At 45.6% G+C, this 20253-nt stretch overlaps 1 protein-coding gene and 3 non-coding genes across 4 annotated transcripts; all 4 read left to right on the top strand.

The window, feature by feature from the left end:
- The first annotated feature begins 1465 nt into the window (after positions 1-1465).
- On the top strand, positions 1466-11839 carry RPL23A (ribosomal protein L23a). Its single transcript, XM_077480407.1, has 5 exons — positions 1466-1592; positions 4930-5110; positions 7727-7903; positions 8102-8171; positions 11782-11839. Exons 1-5 carry the CDS (start codon positions 1568-1570, stop codon positions 11794-11796), a joined length of 468 nt encoding a protein of 155 aa, XP_077336533.1. The 5' UTR covers positions 1466-1567; the 3' UTR covers positions 11797-11839.
- Positions 5351-5422, top strand: LOC143986261 (small nucleolar RNA Z17). The gene has a single exon (XR_013276470.1). It is a non-coding gene; the product is annotated as a small nucleolar RNA Z17 (small nucleolar RNA).
- On the top strand, positions 7965-8031 carry LOC143986255 (small nucleolar RNA SNORD42). Its single transcript, XR_013276465.1, has one exon. It is a non-coding gene; the product is annotated as a small nucleolar RNA SNORD42 (small nucleolar RNA).
- On the top strand, positions 8966-9028 carry LOC143986256 (small nucleolar RNA SNORD42). The gene has a single exon (XR_013276466.1). It is a non-coding gene; the product is annotated as a small nucleolar RNA SNORD42 (small nucleolar RNA).
- Positions 11840-20253: the final 8414 nt, after the last annotated feature.

Here is a 20253-nt window from a genome sequence, read left to right as displayed (position 1 = left end):
AGTGCACTGGGGGGAGTTGGTGATCACGGGGGGGGGACACATAAGAGCATGTTGGGAGCCTGAGAGCACTTGGGGACAGTAGAAAAAAGCTGGATGGGAGAAGCAGCTGCATACACAGTAGAAGAATCCATCTCTTTATTTTTCTCCTACAGCCTCCAAATGCCCATAGGAGGGAGAGAATGAGAAGTAGGCATTCGTAGGAGAAAAATAAAGAATAGATAATTTTACTGTGTATGCAGCTACTCCTCATATCCAGGCGCACGCTTGGGGAGACAACACTCATTCACTTTCCCTCTGTCCGACGGCTGCGTCTCACATAGATCACCTCCCTTTTCATGGTCACAGATAACGTGACCTGTAATCCCTGCCCCCCAGACTGAACTGTAATGGCAGCTGGCCGGCCAACCAGCAAGCCAGCCGCAGAGAGGCCTGGTGAGTGGCGGGGGCTCAAGGAGCAGCTCAGCTGCCTTGGCCCCACAAGCACATGCAGCCCCCGGCCCGCCGGACAAGCGCCAGGTGTACCTTATGGCCAGACCGGGGCTGTCTACCAACCACAGAATATGAAGTCTCCCTAAAGTAGAACTATAGGCCAAACTTTTTTTTTCCATTTTGGATAGAATAAGGGAGGATTATAACCCCTGACAATTTTTTTGCCATCTGTGTCCCATTGTGGAGTTTTTCCTTCACTTTCTGTCCCAAGGCCAAAACATGAAGTGAAAGGAAATCCCTGCAAATTAAGGGGATCCCCAGGTCACCAGAACGAGTTTCCTCATTGGAATATTTCCCCTCTAATAGTTTTCTGGGAACAACCCAAAATTTTGGATTTTCTTAACTTTCACTGTCACTGATAATGATAAACAGGACAAATAGAGAGGGTATATCTCCTTAATGGGAGCACAAACAGCAATAAAAACTGACAGGGGTTCTAACCCCTCTTCACAACTAAAACGTTTTGCCTTTAGTTATACTTTAGAGTGGATTTAAACCCCATTCATGAAATCTGACCTAGGCACATATATCTGTAGTGTTTTTTGTTTATCTCTCTCCAAAACACTAGTCCCATGTCTTTCTGCTGCTCCATGCTATGCATAGCTTCACCAGATTCTGTGTGCACCGCTTTTTGTAAGTCTCCCCCAGTGTGTAAGTCAAAAAAATGTGTACTATTGTTTCTTGGCCTTGCTATGAGTACAAAGAACAAAGAACCCACACATATAGTATTGCTATGATTGTCCTGGTCATGAAGGGGTTAACACACTGCCACTATTTATAAAGTACCCAAACCCAACAAGATTGTATTATTCTATATAATAGGCGGAGCCATAACCCTCCCCACTCCATCAGTACAATGTATCTCGTCGTCACACAACAACGTCCGCTCGTCAATCGCTGATTATTATACGCCCCTCCCCTCCGCTCTTTCCCCCGGAAGTTATTAGAACAAGGCGTCACTTCAGACTACAACTCCCAAGAGGCTTTGCAGAAACTACGCGTGTTCTCGCGAGAAGCATGTGACTGGAGCCCGTGCTGATATTGCTTGGGAACCCCCTCGCTCTTCCTTTTCCCTAAGATGGCACCGAAGGCGAAGAAGGAAGGTAAGGGCTGCGGGGAGAAGTTTGAGACTTTCTCCGGGGATAAGGCTGAGAAGGGCCGCTTACAGGGGCCAGGACAGGTCGGCTCTCTATTCCTGAGCTTAGGGCGAAGCGGGGGTGCGCGCCGTGTGTGCGGGGAGAGCTCGTCAGTGGATAGCCCGCCGCGTGTGCGGTGTAAGGAGGGAGCCGTGCGGCCTGCTGTGTCTCTCCCCCCCCCCCCCCTTCTATAGTACAGGCCGGCCCGGTACGCGGGATGTTCTATAAGCGATCAAAGTATGATGACCACGTGATTCCAGCTTATCTGTGCTGATGTGCCGGGCCCGGGCTGTACTGACAGGGGACACATGGCCGGCAGACCCTTCTCACCCGCTACGGGCCCTGCGGCCTTCTATAGTACCGGTGATGTCTGATCACCATAAAAGGCGCTACCGGGGAGATCAGTGGTGATCAATAATCTTCATATGACGACTCCTGACATCAGAGAGGCACATATAATAATCAGCGACAGCAGACACACAACAGGAGATGGGACTTGGAGGTGGCCCAAAATCATTGTTCTAACAGGGCAATCGGGGAAGAAAGATCAGTGTCTCTGAGGGCCACACAAAAAATGACACCGGCTTCAGGTTAGGCTTTGGGGGCAATGTAGGTAAATCAATGCAAAGCTGTGTCCGGTAGATGAGATTGGGCAGATCACATCTACCATCTATGCAGACAGGTCAGTGACTTCCTGCTGGACACCAGTGATTGATGTAGAAGTGTGTGGCTCTCTCATCCTCCACACCTACACGGCTCACCTCTCCTCTGCCCGTTGTGCCGATCTTCTGGATTTAGTACTTTTGCGCTCCTTGCACAGCACCGATACAGACTTCTTTTTTGGGCTTTGATTTAGAAAGTATTGAAGTCAGAATAGCAGCCAGCATCTTCAGGTCGGTAGTGACGGCTCCCACGTCTTAGAAAAGGTTTTCTGGTGGATGCTGAGCATGGCTGGGCTGTGTTCATTTCTTAGTGGAATCATTTAGCTTAGCTAAACCCCTAAATATAGGTAAAAACAAACCTCAGCACAAAGGGATGTTGTTTACATTCATGGATTCAATGAGGATTTTAACTCTTGACAGCCAACACCAGCACAAGGGGACTCTTCAGGTTAAATGCAAGTAGTGTCCCTTATGTAGGCTTTAAAGGCCCAGTGTAATGCCAGCCACACATGTTGCAGACTGTCCATTCTCCCTATGGCTCACCATACACACTACAATCTGATCATACAATCAGCTATAGATTGGTTTGAACAGAACTATGTAGTGGAAGGGCCTTCTTGATTGGCTAAAAAGTGGGTAGTTTATGTCCTTCCGTTACTGGGTTTTAATAAATCTTAAAGCGGGAGTCCGCCGGGACTCTGCGATTTTTTTTTTTTTTTTTTTTTTTTTTTTTTTTTTTTTTTTTAAAGCCAGCAGCTACAAATACTGCAGCTGCTGACTTTTAAAATAGTGACACTTACCTGTCCAGCGTGCCCGCGAAGTCGGCACCCGAAGCCGATCTCTAGATCGTCACTCGGGTGCTGCCGCCGCCATCTTGGGTATGGGAATCAGGAAATGGAGCCTTTCGGCTTCATTTCCCGGTTCCCTACTGCGCGAGCCGCGCTGCGCAATAAGGACGGTCCCCGCTGCCTCTGGGATTTGTGTGTTTCCCAGCAGGCAGCGGGGCACTTGCGGAAAGGGGCGTAATCTACGCCCCTTTCCGCAGAGAGCTATCCTGGAAGTGGGTGCAGTTACCTGGATTATCCAGGTAACTGCACCCCCCTCCCCCCTGAAAGGTGCCAATCGTGGCGCCGGAGGGGGGGAGGATTCCGATGAGCGGAAGGTCCATTTTAGGGTGGACCTCCGCTTTAAGGTGGCCAGACATGGAGTGATTTTATATACAAATTTTATTTAGGTTACATTCCAATCAGAAAATAGAAAAGATTGTTCACCATACATGTAGGAAAGTGGATTTTCGATCCACACCATTTTGAATAATTTCAATCAAATCAATCAGTTCTGTTTGAAGTCAATCATTGACATGGTATTGGCCTTTGATAATTTTAAGGATCCAATCATATGCCGTTCTGTGAAGAATTAATCAGATGGCTACATGTATAGCCTCAATAAAGATAAGTCATGGCATCAGCCGTTTGATTCTCGGTAAGGTTGAGAGCGCAAAGATGAGTTATCATTCACAGCTTGCCTTAGAGCCCTTTCACACTGGGGTGGTGGGTGCGCCGCCGTTAATAATTCGCTATTTTTAACGGCACTTTACCATCAATTTTGCTGCGCTTTTACTCGGGGCTTTCGCACTGGGGACACAGCAGTGGCTCTTTCAGGGCACTTTGCAGGTGCTATTTTTAGCGCTGTAGTGCCTGCAAAGCTTCCCAGTGTGAAAGGGGTCTTAAATGTAACAGTTTTGGGAAACCGTTAAAACAGGGCTCCTTCAGATGGACGTGTCCATGTACGACGCCCGCTCTGCTCAGCGGAGGATCGCTCCAATCCCCACTGAGCAGGAAGATGACAGGTCCATCTCTGCACACTGTGCAGGGACGGACCTGTCAGAGCGCTGCTCTCCCCTATGAGGGATCGGATAAAGACGGACCATAGTCCGTCATTGCCCAATCCACAGACGGATGGAAATGTATTTTTTTTTTTTTTCCTGTCACACTTTTTTGGAGCGGGTCAGATGTCAGCGGACATGTCACCGCTGACATCTGTTGCTCCATAGAGGTCTATGGAGTGTCCATTCAGGTCTGCCTAAAAAACTGACAGGTGGACCTGAACAGATCGTCCGTGTGAACAAGAGCCCTAAGTTTGGAGGAAATAATCGGAATGGCAGATGATGCATCAGTTTCTGTTTTGATCTCAGCAGGGGACCAGTCTATGGGTCCCCTGTTGAAAAGGGACTGAGGGAGTCTGTGTGACCCTACTTGGTTGTGTTAGAGGATTTTTTCTTTTGGCAAGATGGCCACAATAAACATATTCACTCAAACACATGTTCAGTCTGCACTGGCTTTTTCCATTTCCAGTACAGCCTACTGATGTCATGGCAGACGGCCCCCCTTCTTCCTTCACTATTGAATGGGGTGATATGCGGCGCTCTAGGTGCCTCCTGGGATACAAACGTCACATCCCAGGAGTCGCTGGGGGCATGGAGGTCATTAGGTGAAGGATAGAGCTGGGTGGAAACTTAATTTAAAAACATGTCATAACAGAACAAGTGTAAGATTAATGAACTGCAAGTGTTTGAAAAATCTACCGTTGGATACCTGGTTGTAATTTTATTAATGTGTCAAATTGTATTCTCATTTTATTAGCTGTCCCCGCCAAGACTGAAGCAAAGTCTAAGGCTCTGAAGGCCAAAAAGGCTGTGCTAAAAGGAGTACACAGTCACAAGAAGAAGAAGATCCGAACTGCTCCTACATTCCGGAGACCCAAAACCTTGAGGCTGAGGAGGCAACCCAAGTACCCAAGAAAAAGTGCCCCCACAAGGAACAAGTATGTTTTTAAGTTAATATTTTTTTGCCTTTGCAATCCTCAGTCAGTTTTCTGGAAAGAAGTTAGAAGTTATTGCCTTTTGTGACCACTGTCTCAGCCTGAAAGCAATTGAGAAATTCAACATTTCTGAGTTCCTCAGGACAGGAAAAATGAATTATTCCTTTGGGGACACCTATTTTGGTGACCACTTTCTAAATTTGAGTTGTGACAGGCCCAATGTTCTGTCTGCTAGGAAGTTGTGGTACAGATGATGTTTTCAAAGCGATCAAAGACTGAGATTTCATGATTGCACTTTTTTCTTACTGATGTACCCAGAGCTTCCAGAATTTGGTGACTTTGAAGCTGTTGTCAAAATTTTTCAAAACTCCTCAGATAAGCTTAAGGGAAGAGCAAATGACTAAAATAATGGTTATTAGTTCTTAAAGCAAAGCTCCACCTAAAAGTTAGGACTGAGGGGGCTCAGCTTGTCTGCCGAGTGATGTGTTCCTATTGACATTTAATGGAACGTGGCCTGTAGTATGAAAAGTTTCATATAATTTAATTTGGAACAATTTTCATGTGCTTTTGTTGCCCTGGAAAAGCAAGGCAAATGCGCACCAGTGTGTAAAGGGGCCTTAAAGGAGAAGTTCGCCTTTTTCAGGTAAAACGATGTATGTATTTTTCCAAGCCTGCAAAGCCTTGCACCCGTGATCAGCAGATTGCGGGTGCAATGTCATGCTCCTACAGGGACTCAGCACAGCTGTCAGTTACCTGAGAGCAGGAAGAATCAAAACTATGAGGATGCTCACCAGTGCCCTTGTAGCTCATTGTAAACTACCAGCTGGCCGCAATGGCTGCTGGTACTTGTAGGCATTTTATTCACAGAAAACTGAGAATGAATGATGCAGCTGTGTGAGCAGAGTCCCACACAGCTTTGCTGTTTTCAAATGGTGACTACAGGTGCGGGAGGGAAGATCCCCAGTCCACTGCTGGTTAAAGGGGGCTGCAGATGTAACATGTTCCAAAAGTGAACTTATCATTTAAAGAGGAAGTAAACCCTGATGAGTTTTCTTCCTCTTTGATTCCCTGCAAAGGTAAAGCATAATGGACTACTATATATCGCATAGTAGCCCATTGTGTCACTTACCTGACACAGCAGCCAGTGAAGTCACCGCTGTCCCCTGTAGTCCGGAGCATCCATCTTCTCGGTGGGTCTCGCTGCTCCGCTGCTGTCATTCAACGAAGCCGCGATGACGTCAATCCCACACATGCGCATGGGAGCCGCCACTCGCGGCATATCGCTGTGGACAGCGGTGCCTGTGTTTTTGGCAAATATCTCCTAAACCGTGTAGGTTTAGGAGATATTTCTTGGACCTACATGTAAGACTTAATCTAGGCTTACCTGTAGGTCAAAGTGGTTTGTAAGGGTTTACAACCACTTTAAAGTTTCTCTTCTTGACCATTTTTGCTTATTTAGGTCTTGCAAAATGAAACGGGGTGACCCAGTCCCTATATCGGCGCTCATAATATTTTAGAGGCCTGTGTGTGGCCTATCCTTTTATCTTTAAGCTGAAATAAAAAAAAAATTCATTCATATTAAAGGGTAATTCAAGTTATCAGAAATGGCGCAAGTGAGTAAAAACTCTCTGGTCCTGGGCTATTTGCGGCAGTTGGGTTAAGCATATTTAACTGTAAATGACTTGCAGGAATTTCTCTGGTGGGGGCCTTTGTAGAAATATTTCATGAAGGCTCACCTGACAGGCAAGTCTGCCTGTTCTGTATGAAGTACAGACCTGGTGGCGAAAGGGTTAGTCATAATGAACTAGCATGCTCTAGTGAAAGCTTTGTGCTTAGCTGAAACTTTATTTTTAGGTGACAGGTTCTCTTTATTGAGATATGCAGGGTCTTCCCCTTTTCTCTAAATTTTTTGCAATTCAGATCGCACTGAAACTTTATTACCTGGATGAGCTAGCTAGGGACACTGAGAGCTTGACATGGAAGTGATGTCAGATGTCGCTTTCCGGGTCACAAGGGGAGGAGAGCGGGGACGGTACCAGGGTGTGAGCGGTGGGGTGGCAGCAGAGCCTCCTGAATGCTCTCACCTGACAGGCAAGAGTCTGCCTGTTCTGTTCAAAGTACAGACCTGGTGGCGAAACTGTTAAAGTCCTAATGTACTAGCATGCTCTGCATACTAGCACGTGAATCCTGCCTACAAACAGAACCCTCAGTACTGTGCTGTCATGGCTTTCCCCTGTGTTCCCATGTTAGTCTGGTCTTTCTTTTGGTATCTTCAGCTGCTTGAATAGCTAGGCCAGGATGTCACATGTTTATACTTGCCTTCTCTGTGCAAAAGTTTTGCACAGAGCAGCTCAGATCCTCCTCGGCTCCCTCGCCAGCACTCCTGGCCCCTCCCACAGCAAGGAGCTTGCTATGGATTCACCCGAGCCACTGTCCATTTAGACAAGGAGCAGCAGTCTCAGGGCTTTTGAATGTCTTTACAAACATGGACACAATTTAGTTAAAATGATTGATCTGGCAAGTGGTTTGTGTGTGTCTGGGTTTTCAGGTGCTCCAGTGAATGTTGAAGTTGTAAAATGTTGCAGTGGATATTTCTAACTAACATGTTCTTTATCTTAGGCTTGACCATTATGCCATCATTAAGTTCCCTCTGACCACTGAGTCCGCTATGAAAAAGATTGAGGACAATAACACTCTGGTTTTCATTGTTGATGTCAAAGCAAACAAGCACCAGATTAAACAAGCCGTGAAGAAGTTGTATGACATCGATGTGGCCAAAGTCAACACCCTCATTAGGTAAGGGGCAAAGTTCTGCAATAAGGGCCTAGACATGAATTTGGTCTTTCCTTGACTGGAAATGCACATGATGGAAATTTTTATTCTGGCTGAAATCACTGATGTGTTCAAAGGAACCACTGATGCATGTTGGTGAAAGGTATAAAAGATCAAATAGTGTGAAAAGACATGTAACATGAAGTTCTGTTTGTGTTGCAGGCCAGACGGTGAGAAGAAGGCATACGTTCGTCTTGCTCCCGATTATGACGCTCTAGATGTTGCTAACAAGGTAAAGTTCATAGCTTGCCTACTTTCCTAGTATTAGTGTGAGAAGTGACCTGGGATAGTAATTGTCGGATGTGGCTCTTTCAGTTTATTACACTGTCTTCCATTGTGCCAACTACTTGTTAAAATCTAGTAAGCCGGTACATCTATGTAGATTTATTATGTGGGGTTGGTGGCTGCAATCAAGTGAACTTCAGCCCCGGAAGAATTTACCCCCTTCCTGACCAGAGCACTTTTTTTTTTTTTTTTTTTTTTTTTTTTTTTATCGTGACTGCGACATTATGGCGGACACATCTGACATTTTTGGGACCATTGTCATTTATACACCAATCAGTGCTATACAAATGCACTGGTTCCTGTGTAAATGACACTGGCAGTGAAGGGGTTAACCACTAGATGGCAGTGTAGGGGTTAAGTGAGCCCTGTGGGGGGGGTCTGTAGGGGTTAAGGGAGCAGAGATCAGTGACACTATCACTAGGCAGAACGGGGAGATGCTTGTTTACGTTAGCATCTCCCCGTGAGGCGATCGCGGGACCGGTGACCCAACTCGTGGAGCTTGCCGCGGGTGTGAGCTTCCTCTTATAGGGCCACGTACAGGTACGTGATTCTGCCTGTACAAGCCCTTCTGCCGACATATATTGGCGTGAGGCGGTCGGCAAGTGGTTAAAATGACCTGTTTCTACCTTCCCAGTGCATATAACTCCAGTGTGGGTGTGTATGAAACTGCAATGCTGGAGTTCATTACTTCCATTGTGAAGAGCAAAAGGCATGCAGCAGATCTTTTTGTTAAAATTCACTGTGCAAATGATGTAAACTTTCTCTCTGAATACACTGATGTGATCAAAGGAACCACTGATGCACAGCAAGGTTGATTATACACCATTTAAAATGCATGCCGATAATTCTGGCCATGGGCACATGATTGTCCAAATATTCTAGCAGTATTAGGACTCGGGTTTATCAACCAGTACATCTTTGTTTCTGGGAACTGTGTTCCCTAACACAGCGCGTCCCATTCACAAAGCGCCGTGCGACTCACGCATGCGCAGTAGGAAACAAACAATGAAGCCGCAAGGCTCCACTGCCTGTTTCCCTTAGTTGGAATGGCAGCGCTGGGACCCGAGAGCCGAGGGACATGTCGGCCGACATCGGGGGTGCCCTGGAAAGGTAAGTCTCCTTATTAAAAGTCAGCGGCTACTTTTGTTTCAGCTGCTGACTTTTAAAAAACATTTTTTAGTGCTGAAACGCTGCTTTAAGGCCTGTTGTATTAAGCAATGCACAGCATAAACATGGGTTTTACCTTCAGCAAGGGCCATTCAATATCTGTCCAAACAAGCTATGTTCTGAAAATGCTTACTATAATATTTAATAAATACAGTGGTTCTGGGTGTTCGGTTCTGGGGTGTGTTCGTACATTTGCAGTTTTTTCTACACATGTTTTGTTGTATTGGGATTAAGACAACCGTAACTTTTAGTTTACGGTACAAAATGCTGTTGTGGATTACAGGCGGTCCCCGGGTTTAGGGCTGCAACTAATGATTTTTTTTCATAATCGATGAACTAGCCGGTTTTATTGTTTTGGTTGGTTAATAACCTTAGTGTGGTGTATAATTTAGTTAATATGTATAGTTTAAAAAAAGGCAATTTTATTCTTAAATGTCTCTATGCCATGGTAAATATAACCAACTAGATGGTTAGAAAGCAAAAACTCGAATCCACTCTGAGAACACATGAGATGCTCTATATACTATTAAATAAGATATACTGTTAGAAGACATACTGTATATGCTATTAGATGAATTGCTGCAAAAACGCATTACATGCTTTTCTGCAGCTTCTGCATTGAGGTATATTGAACCAAAAAAGCAGTTTTACGTTTAAAAAAAATAAAAAATAAAGTCCCTGACCCTTTCCAAATATGCAGCGGCTGAAAAAGCATAGATATGAATGTGTCCCATATAAATGAACTGTAGTGCGTTTCTGCAAAAAGCACCAAAAACAGATGTGAACCAGGTCTAGGGTGTCTAGTAACATAATGGGGTTAACCACTTGAGACCCGCGCTATAGCCAAATGCCGGCTACAGCGCGGATCTCCTTTGCCGGGACTACGTCTATTGAGGGGCGCGCGCGCTCTGTGAGACTCGCCTGATCACCGATCAGAGCAAGGGGTCGATCCCGACCCCTTATCACATGATCAGCTGTCAGCCAATGACAGCTGATCATGTGATATAACGGAGCCGCTAATCGGCTGCTATTCCTCCTCGCGCTGACAGCGCGAGGAGAAAAAAGAGCAGATCACCGGCGGCCGTGATCGGGACATCAGTCCCGATCACAGCCAGCCCTGCCAGTGCCCACCTGCCCCCTCATCACTAAAGATGATTAAAAAATAAGTGCCCCCCGTCAGTGCCCGCAGTGCCCACAATCTGCCTCAGCAAAGGTGCTGCACCCCAGTGCCACATATCCGTGCCGCCCATCAGAGCCACCTATCAGTGCCCATCAGTGGCGTCTATCAGTGCCACCTATCAGCCACCTATCAGTCCCATCTATCAGTGGTACCTATCAGTGCAGCCTTAACTGTGCCCACCAGTGCAGCCTATCAGTGCCGCCTCATCAGCGCACTTCAATGAAGGAGAAAAATGACCTGTTTGCAAAATTTTATAACAAACTATTAAACATGATTTTTTTTTTTTTGCATCTTTTTTTGTTTGTTTAGCAAAAAATAAAACTCCCAGCTGTAATTAAATGCCACCAAAATAAAGCTCTATTTGTGGGAAAAAAATGATAAAAATTTCATTTGGGTACAGTGTTGTATGCCCGCGCAATTGTCATTCAAAGTGCATCAGCGCTGAAAGCTGAAAATTGGTCTGGGACTGAGGGGGTAAGCAAGTGGTTAAACTAAAATTAGCCCTTTATTGTAGAAAAAAAGCAGATAACTACTGTAAGGGGTTCATTTTCTTACTGTAATATTTACAGTAGTGATTTGCTCTTTTTGTATGATAAAAGGCTCGTTTCTATTTTATTTATTTATTCCCCCCCCCCCCCATTATGTTACTGGCCGATCGATTACCATTTTCATTATCAATGAGTTGTTTCAGCCCTCCGGGTTACAATCCTGATGGGTTCTGTAGGTTTGTTCTGTGGCATTTGTATGCAAGTTGAAACAGGCACATTTTGTGAAGTGCAATTCCAGCCACATAATTTTGTTTAAATGGCATAGGAAGGATTTGACATATGTAACTTGTTGTTTTGCTGTCTGTGCCCCATTCAGAAGATTTCCCCTCACTTTTTCTGTTCCTGTGACAATTGGATTATGAAATTTTTTTTTTTTTTTTTTTTTTTTGTGTTGTGGAAACGATTGGTGATAAACTTTCAATGGAGACACCTTTTTTCCCCATAACTCACAGGAGTGAATTTCCTCACTTCCTGTTGTCTCCCTCTGTAATTCGAATGTTTGTATCTTGGGGACTGCCTGTAGCTTCTATATAGTACTGCATATTGCTTTATATGTTCTGTGTTGTACTGTTCAGATTTTTGAGTTTGTTGGTAGTGTTTAAATATGATGCATGTTCTATGATGGCTTTTAGTGTTCTAACACATGATCTTTTCTGTTACAGATTGGCATCATCTAAACCTGCTGGCGCATGTTCTGTACAGAAATAAATCCTTTAAAAACATTTTTTTTGTGTGTGTGTGTGTTTATTATGACTGGGGGGTTGACAGAACTGCCAAGCTCTTTGGCCAGATTGATGCAATATTACCAAAAAAGTTGCTTACAGCCAACATGAGCTTTATATATAAAAGGTGTTTGGGTCATCACTTCAGAATCCCTGTTGATCGCCATTAAAAAAAAATGGAAATGTGTGGTGTGTTCTCTGCAATAGAAGAGCTTTACTTGCCTCTTTCAGACTTTCTAGCATTTAACTCTTTAGCTCAACTGGGAGGATTCCCCAAGCACTGATCGAGCTAAGGAAAGTCCGGCAGGGTGGTTGTACAGAAATTGGTTGGTAGATTGACTTCTGTACAACATCTGTGGGCATACATGGATCAAAATTTGTCTGGTCCCTGCTTGAACCTGCAAAATTTCAATCCACGTATGGCATAAGAGCTATTTTCTCTGTCCAATCCATAGCATTAGGTTTTTTGTTTTTGCCTAGACCTATGATCCCTTTCTCATCTGTTACTAGCTGGATCAAACATTGTCATGGGTACCTCTTTCCTGTTTACAAATCTCAATCGCATTGATTTAAGAAAAAAAAATGGTATTGCCAAAGGTTAATTTCTTTGAAATATTGTGTGGATTTTTTATTTTTGTGTGGATGGGTTATCCTGCACCTATTGCTGTGCATTTCTGTTTAATGGTTACATTTACAAATGGTGTTAGGGTTGTGCAGGGATGAGTAAATATCGGTGTTAAAAAAAAAAAAAAAAAAAAAAAAAATACCTTGGAGCTTAAAAACCTAAATGTTTGCAGAGCATACATTTCAGCACTAACCGCTGTAGGTGTCCCACAAATCTCATTTACCTGTCTAGAACCTGTACTTGAGTTTGTTGCCTGCTGCACTAAAGAATGCATGCAAGATGCCTTTGCAAAATCTGTCTCTGCCATTTTCTCTATAAACCAAAAGTTGGTCTTAATTGGCTCCACTTTTGTAAGATAAACTGCCTAGGTTTTATTTTAAATTTGGCCCATTCTTTGCGACAATGCAAGTGGTGCATTTGTAGAGCTTTCTGAATTTGTCGCACAAGTCGCTGTCAGAACCGAAAGTGCTGCAGATGCTTCATGAATTTGGCACAATATCTTTAACAAGAGATTAACACCAGAAAAGTGGCACAGCATTCCCCCTCTGTTTAGGACTGCAATAATTTCAAAATCTATTAGTTGGCAGATTTTATTGTTTTTGATAAATTGGATAAAAACCTTAAATGTGTTCTTGAATAATCTATATGTAGTGGTAACTTATAAATAACCAGCTATATAGTTGGAGAAAATATGTAATCCACTCTGAGAATAACACAGAAGATTAGATATATTATCTCTAGATCCATCTTTTAAAAAAGTTGGGAAGGAACACTTTGAAAACACATCAGATCTCAATGGGAGAAAAAAATGTCAATGCTGATATGGATTGGGTAATGAAAAGATGCCACATCGTTTGATGGAAATGAGAATTATCAACCTACAGAGGGCTAAAATCAAAGTGAAAAAAAAATTATGCTTAAATTTTAATTGCAGTAACTCAAAATGGTAGTTTGTATGCATGCCTGACATCGGGGCATGTACCTAATTGAGACTATGGTTGGTGTCCTGGGGTATTTCCTCCCAGGGCATCACTGAGGTGCACCCTAGCGATGTTGGCTGGGTCAAAACATATTGTCCTAGAGGTGGTCTGTTGGATTTGGGTCAGGCGAGTGCAGGGGTCATTCAATGGTATCAATTTCTTCATCCTCCAGGAGCTGACTGCATACTCTTGCCACATGAGGCTTGGTATTGTTGTGCACCAGGAGGAGCTCAAGACCCACTGTGCCAGTGTAGGGTCTGACAATGGGGCAGAGAATTTCATACTTGTACCTAATGCAAGCCAGGGTGCTATTGTCTAGCCTGTGGAGGTCTGTTTCCCCCTATGAATATGACCCACCACCAAAACTGGTCATGCTGAATGATCTCCACGGCTTCAGACCCTTTCACCACTGTCACGTGCTCAGGGTGAACTTGCTCTCATCTGTGAAAAGCACAGGATGCCAATGGCAAATGCCAATTAAACTCCATGGTGCCAAGCAGTGAGCACAGGGCCCACTAATGGATGTCAGGCCCTCAGACCACCCCCATGAAGTCTTTCTGATTGGGCAGAGACATTCACACCAGTGGCCTGCTGGAGGTAATTTTGTAGGAGTGTGGCAGTGCTCATCCTGTTCCTTCCTTGCACAAAGGAGCAGATGCTGGTCCTGCTGATGGGTTAAAGAGGAAGTAAACCCTGATGGGTTTACTTCCTCTTTTTTTCCCTGCAAAGGTAAAGCACAATGGAGTACTATGCATCGCATAGTAGCTCATTATGTGTCACTTACCTGACACAGGAGCCAGCGAAGTCGCCGCTGATCCCTGTAGTCCGCCGCATCCATGTTGCTGGTGGCGTCTCGCAGCTCCGACGAATCACAGCGGCGAAGCCGCGATGACGTCGCGCATGCGCACGGGAGTCGCGTCTCGCAGCTCCGCTGCTGCCACTCGGCGAAGCCGCGATGACGTCACTCCCGCGCATGCGAACGGGAGTCGACAAATTAGGCAAATCCATTCATGGATTTGCCGCATTTAGTGCGCCTGCGCGCCGCTGTCTACGGCGCATGCGCCGTAGACAGCGGTGCCCATTTTCGGGCAAATATCTCCTAAACCATATAGGTTTAGGAGATATTGCTTGGACCTACAGGTAAGCCTTAATCTAGGCTTACCTGTAGGTCCAAGTTGTTTGGAAGGGTTTACTTCCTCTTTAAGAACCTTCTACGGTCCTGTTGAGCTCTCCTAGAGTAACTGCTTGTCTCCTGGAATCTCCATGCATTTTGGGACTGTGCTGGGAGACATGGCAAACCTGGCAATGTGCAAGCTCTAGGGTCCAGGTATCGTCTCATGCTACCAATGGTGACACTGACCTTACCCACAACTTCATTGCTGCCCTGTCTGGTGTGTTCCTTGACCTTCATGATGCTGTTTGTTCACTAAGATTTTCTGACAAACCTCTGAGGCTCTGTTCAAACTGGAACTGACTGCGGATCCTTCAGGAACGCTGTGTCCCTTTTCTCTGGTTCAGGGCTGAATCTGCCTAAATTCAGCCTTAAAATGGAGCCAAAGATGCACAGCATTCCTGTGCAGCGCGCTCGGTAGCCGCCCTGGAGATGTATGAACAGTCTCCATAGAGAACCGGTCACATTCTCCTGCTATGTGAATTGGATGCGGAGGAAACCCACATCCAGTTTTGCATAGGTGTGAACCCAGCCTGAGGGCTTCATAGGACAGCTGTATTTATACTGAGTCTAAATTAAACGCAGGTGGACTTTATTTACTAATTAGGTGACTTCTCAAGGCAATTGGTTCCACTAGATTTTAGTTGGGGGTATCGAGAGTAAGACCCCTTTTCACAATGAGCCGCCCCGGGCGTCAGCAGTAAAATGGTGCTATTTCTTTATCGTACATCATAGGACACAGAGTCTCAAGTAATTGGTGGGTTATAGGCCTACCTTCAGGTGTTGACACTGGTATAACCAATACAGGAAGTTGACTCCCCTATATAACCCCTTTTCCTTCCAGGAGTACCTCAGTTTTTTCACCAAAGGTGTTGGTTAAGGGATTTTCCTGTCGGGATTCAATCCGACAATGCCATGGCATATATCGATCACCAAGGGGGCACCAGAAGTCTCCCAGCTCAGAGAGATGAACCAGATTCTAACTTAGGCAGGGGACATTCTCTTCCGCCCATCGGCAGTTTTCATTCCGGGGGTAGAAAATTGGCAGGCGGACTATCTAAGTCGCCAGCAGCTATTCCTGGGGGAATGGTCTCTTCATCCCGAAGTGTTTGGAGCGGTTTGTCAAAAACGGGGGACTCCGGACATAGACCTTCTAGCGTCCAGATTCAACACAAAGCTAGTCAACTTTGTGTCCAGGACAAGGGACCCACTCGTGTACGGAACAGATGCGTTGGTGACCCCCTGGGATCAGTTCTCACTGATCTATGCTTTTTCCCCCGATCTGGTTGCTGCCTAGGCTTCTTTCCAGGATCAAGCTGGAAAGAAAGTCAGTAATTCTGATGGCACCAGCATGGCCCGGAAGGTCATGGTTCGCGGAGATCGTAAAGATGACAGTGGAGGGTCCTTAGCCCATTCCACTAAGGCCAGATCTGCTATCGCAGGGGCCTATATTCCATCCTACTTTACAAACGCTAAATTTAACGGCTTGGTTGAGACCCATATTCTGAAGAAACGTGGGCTTTCCAGATCATTTATCTCTACTTTGATTAATGCTAGGAAGCCAGCTTCTAGAGCTATATTTTAGAGTCTGGAAAGCTTATGTTTCCTGGTGTGAATCAGAGGGTTGGCACCCTCGAAGATGTATTATAGGCAGAATTCTTGCCTTTCTATAGTTAGGCGTAGAGATGAAGCTGGCCCTGAGTACTATTAAGGGTCAAGTCTCAGCCTTATCAATTTTGTTTCAAAGACCGCTTGCTACGCATTCTTTAGTCTGGGGTTTCATGCAAGGAGTGCTGCGGATAAATCCGCCAGTTAGATCTCCTTTAAGCCCTTGGGATTTGAATCTAGTTTTGTCGGTGTTACAAAAACAGCCATTTGAACCATTACAGCATATTCCTTTAGTCCTTTTGACAAGGAAGCTGGTATTTTTAGTTGCTGTATCGTCAGCAAGGAGGGTGTCAGAATTGGCTGCTCTTTCTTGTAAAGAGCCATATTTGGTTATTCATGAGGATAGAGAGGTGTTACGCCCTCGTCCAGGATTTTTGCCAAAGGTAGTTCCAGGCTTTCATCTGAAGATATTGTCCTGCCTTTTCCCCAGACCAGGTTCCAGGGAAGAAAAATCTCGACATTGTCTTGATGCAGTGAGAGCAGTGAAAATCTGAAGAAAACTGCTCAGATTCGTAAGACTGACGTCTTATTCATTCTGCCAGAGGGTCCTAAGAAGGGACAGGCAGCGTTGAAATCCACTATCTCCAAGTGGATTCGGCAAGTTATAATTCAAATTTTATAACTCCTCAGGTCTGGAGGTTACCCTACGGGTTGTGTCTCCCTCCCCTCAAGTAGCATTGCTATGGGACATCCCACCAAGTAATTACTTGAGACTGTTTCCTATGATGTACGATAAAGAAAATAGGATTTTTAAAACGGCTTAGCTGCAAAATCCTTTTCTTGGAGTACATAATAGGACACAGAGCTACCCGCCCCTCTGTTTTATGGGGTGAGAGTATATTGCTTGGCTACAAAACTGAGGTACTCCTGGAAGGAGGAGGGGTTAAATAGGGGAGTCAACTTCCTGTATTGGTTATACCAGTGTCAACACCTGAAGGTAGGCCTATAACCCACCAAGTAATTACTTAAGACTCTGTGTCCTATGATGTACTCCAAGAAAAGGATTTTACAGGTAAGCTGTTTTAAAAATCCTATTTTTAGTGGCACTTTACCATCGTTTTAAACCCCCCCCCCCCCCCCCCCAGCTAGTGCTGTTGCTTTCAATGGGCAGGAGCCAATGGCTCCTGCTGCTGTGTGAGCCAGGGAGAGGTGCTACTTCCATGTACATTGCTGGATCAAGATGAGGCTAAGGCAGTGTTTCTCAATTCCAGTCCTCATGGCCCACTAACAGGTCATGTTTTCAGGATTTCCCTCAGATGAAACAGCTGGGGTAATTACTAAGGCAGTGAAACTGATCAAATCACCTGTGCAAAATAATGGAAAGCCTGAAAACATGACTTGTTAGTGGGCCATGAGGACTGGAATTGAGAAACACTGGGCTAAGGTAAGTAAGGGGAGGCCGCACCCAGAAGGTGTTTTATTTATTTATATATATATATATATATATATATATAACCTTGCATTAAGGTAAAAACCTGCCTTTAGAACCACTTTAACCAGTTATTGACTGCCTCCTGTAGATTTACTGCTACAGGGCGGCCACTGTGTGCAGGATTAAGTATATACAGTGCCTTGAAAAAGTATTCATACCCGTTCAAAATTTCCACATTTTATCATGTTACAACCAAAAGCGTAAATGTATTTTATTGTGATTTTATGTGATAGACTAACACAAAGTGGCATATAATTGTGAAGTGGAAGGGCAATGAAAGTTTTCAAATTTTTTTTTTTTTTTTTTTTTTTAACTAATAAATATCAAAAAAGTGTGGCTTGCATTTGTTATTCAGCCCCCTTTACTCTAAAGCCCCCAACTAAAATTTAGTGGAATTAATTTCCTTCAGAAGTCACCTAATTAGTAAATAGAGTCTACCTGTGTGTAATTTTAATCTTATAAATACAGCTGTTCTGTGAAGCCCTCAGAGGTTTGTTAGAGAACATTAGTGAACACAGCATCCTGAAGTCCAAGGAACACACCAGACCGGTCAGGTAAGAAATTTTGGAGAAGCTTAAAGCAGTGTTAGGTTATAATAAAATAAATACATTTCTCTTTTGTTCATTGATGGACACAGCACCTTTAATCTTGACCTTAGTGTTATATTGCCACATTCAGGAGAGGACTAGGCAGAACAAATAAAAACAGCAAAACTGTACAGTACCACCCAGGGGGCGGTCCTACTGGCTATAACCCCTCACTCTGCTACCAGCAGCTCAGTTTTTTTTCTGCCTAGTATAGGAGAAGGACCTGGCTCCCTGTGGGGACCAATGGTCCTTGGATTTTTTTTTCCAGCTTTTTGGTTCCTGTGATCTACAATCAACAGCCGGGCTGGGTGACAGGCTGGATAATATAGATCCTGGTAGTCTCCCCAGCCTGGCCATCGAGCGTTTGCAGACCTTAGCTATGCGCTGGGTCGGCCACGACATACCTTGTCTGGTCCAGGGGCGGCCAGTGAACTATATGCTCCAGGGCACACATATGACTCGGGCTACTGCTGTCCGTGTCAATGTACCGTGGCTGACAGCCACCCTGTACTGCTCGGGTGATGGGTCTGTCCGTGGAATGCGTCCAGCAGTGCCGGCAGGAGGGGTAAGTATGCTCCACCTGTTTCGGCGGGATGGAGCAGCTGGGCATTCCATGGGAGGTCGACTAGGGGGTCTCGCCCTCTCCCTTTCTTCTCTCCCTGTCCCTTTTCCTCCTCCCCATGCTAAGGGGCCGCTGTGTGACTGGGCAAAGGGGGTGCTCTGCACGTACCTGGCCAGGGAGTCTGAGTCCTGGCTGGGGGCTGCGCTGGGCTGTTGGTGGTCCGCCCACTTCTTCCCCTTTTTTAGTGACAGTTTGGGGTGTTTGTGTGCTGCCATGTGGGGACTGGCCACTACAGAAGCCGCGGCCATTTTCTTGTAGCCGCAGCCATGTGCTTAACCTTGGCCATTTTCCCGGTGGTTTTGGACACTTTTGCTGAGGAGGCTGGCGGACATTTTTTAGTAGCCTCAGATCTGTTATTCAGATACTCTAGCGCTGGGGGCTGGTTAAACCTGGAACAGTGCGAAACTGACACAGAACACCTTGTGGCAGGCAGAGGGGAGAGCGGACGGCGGCAGCACAGTGCAGTACCTGGGTCAGGGTGGTGAGTCCTGTGGGTTGGGCCCCTCAGTCTGTGGTAGCTAGGAGGGTGGGCATTTTTTGTGGCTTGCTTTAGGTCCCTAAGGGTGAAAGGCGAGAGTGGGTCAGCATGGCATCAGAAGCAGGTGCTTCTTCCCCAGAAATCCCTGTTATAGCAACTGTTCTCCTGCAGCTGTGGTGCCTATGGACACTCTGTCGGCGGCCCTGAAGTCTTTTGTTGCCAGGGTGGAAGCGGCGTGGGGGCAAAAAACGCCCCCTCCCCCCACCGTCTTCTGGGCAAAGCTCTGATTCAGACTCGGGGCCCTTTGTGACAGGTGGCCCCTGTTCTGACGTTTCAGAGGATGCAGACCAGGACCGTTCAGAAAGTGAGGATGACTCCATGTCTGGGTCAGCATAGGAAAAAGCGCTAGTAGGGGCACTTATCACAGCGGTGCGGGATACCTTAAAGATAGAGGATACGGCGGGGGCATCTGCAGAGGTGTTGGTCCCTTTTGGCTCCCACAAGCCAGCCCACACTGTTTCCGTATTTAACTTATTTTGATAAGTTTATTTACAAGGAGTGGAGAAGCCCACAGCTGGCCTTTTCAGTCCCGAGACGAATGGCGGTGCGTTACCCCTTTGAGAAGAGTTTCCCGATGACCCCCCCGGTATCCAGGTTAAATAAGGTAACCGCGATGGAAGGGTCCCCCTCTTTCAAGGACTCTGCCGACAGAAGGGCCGAGGCGGTTTCCCGGTCCATGTTTACGGTGGTGGGATCAGCATTGCGGCCAGCGTTAGCCATGGCCCTGGTGTCAGAAAACGCTTACTGAATGGGCTAAGTTGTTGCAGAGTTGGAGAATGAGCAGGTTTT

Source organism: Lithobates pipiens, unplaced genomic scaffold (genome assembly GCF_037356315.1).
Source record: "Lithobates pipiens isolate NorthernLeopardFrog02 unplaced genomic scaffold, aLitPip1_a1.2 Scaffold_16, whole genome shotgun sequence".
Taxonomy (NCBI): Eukaryota; Metazoa; Chordata; class Amphibia; order Anura; family Ranidae; genus Lithobates; species Lithobates pipiens.
Note: the sequence above shows the minus strand (reverse complement) of the source record. Positions and strands in the feature narration are given on the sequence as shown.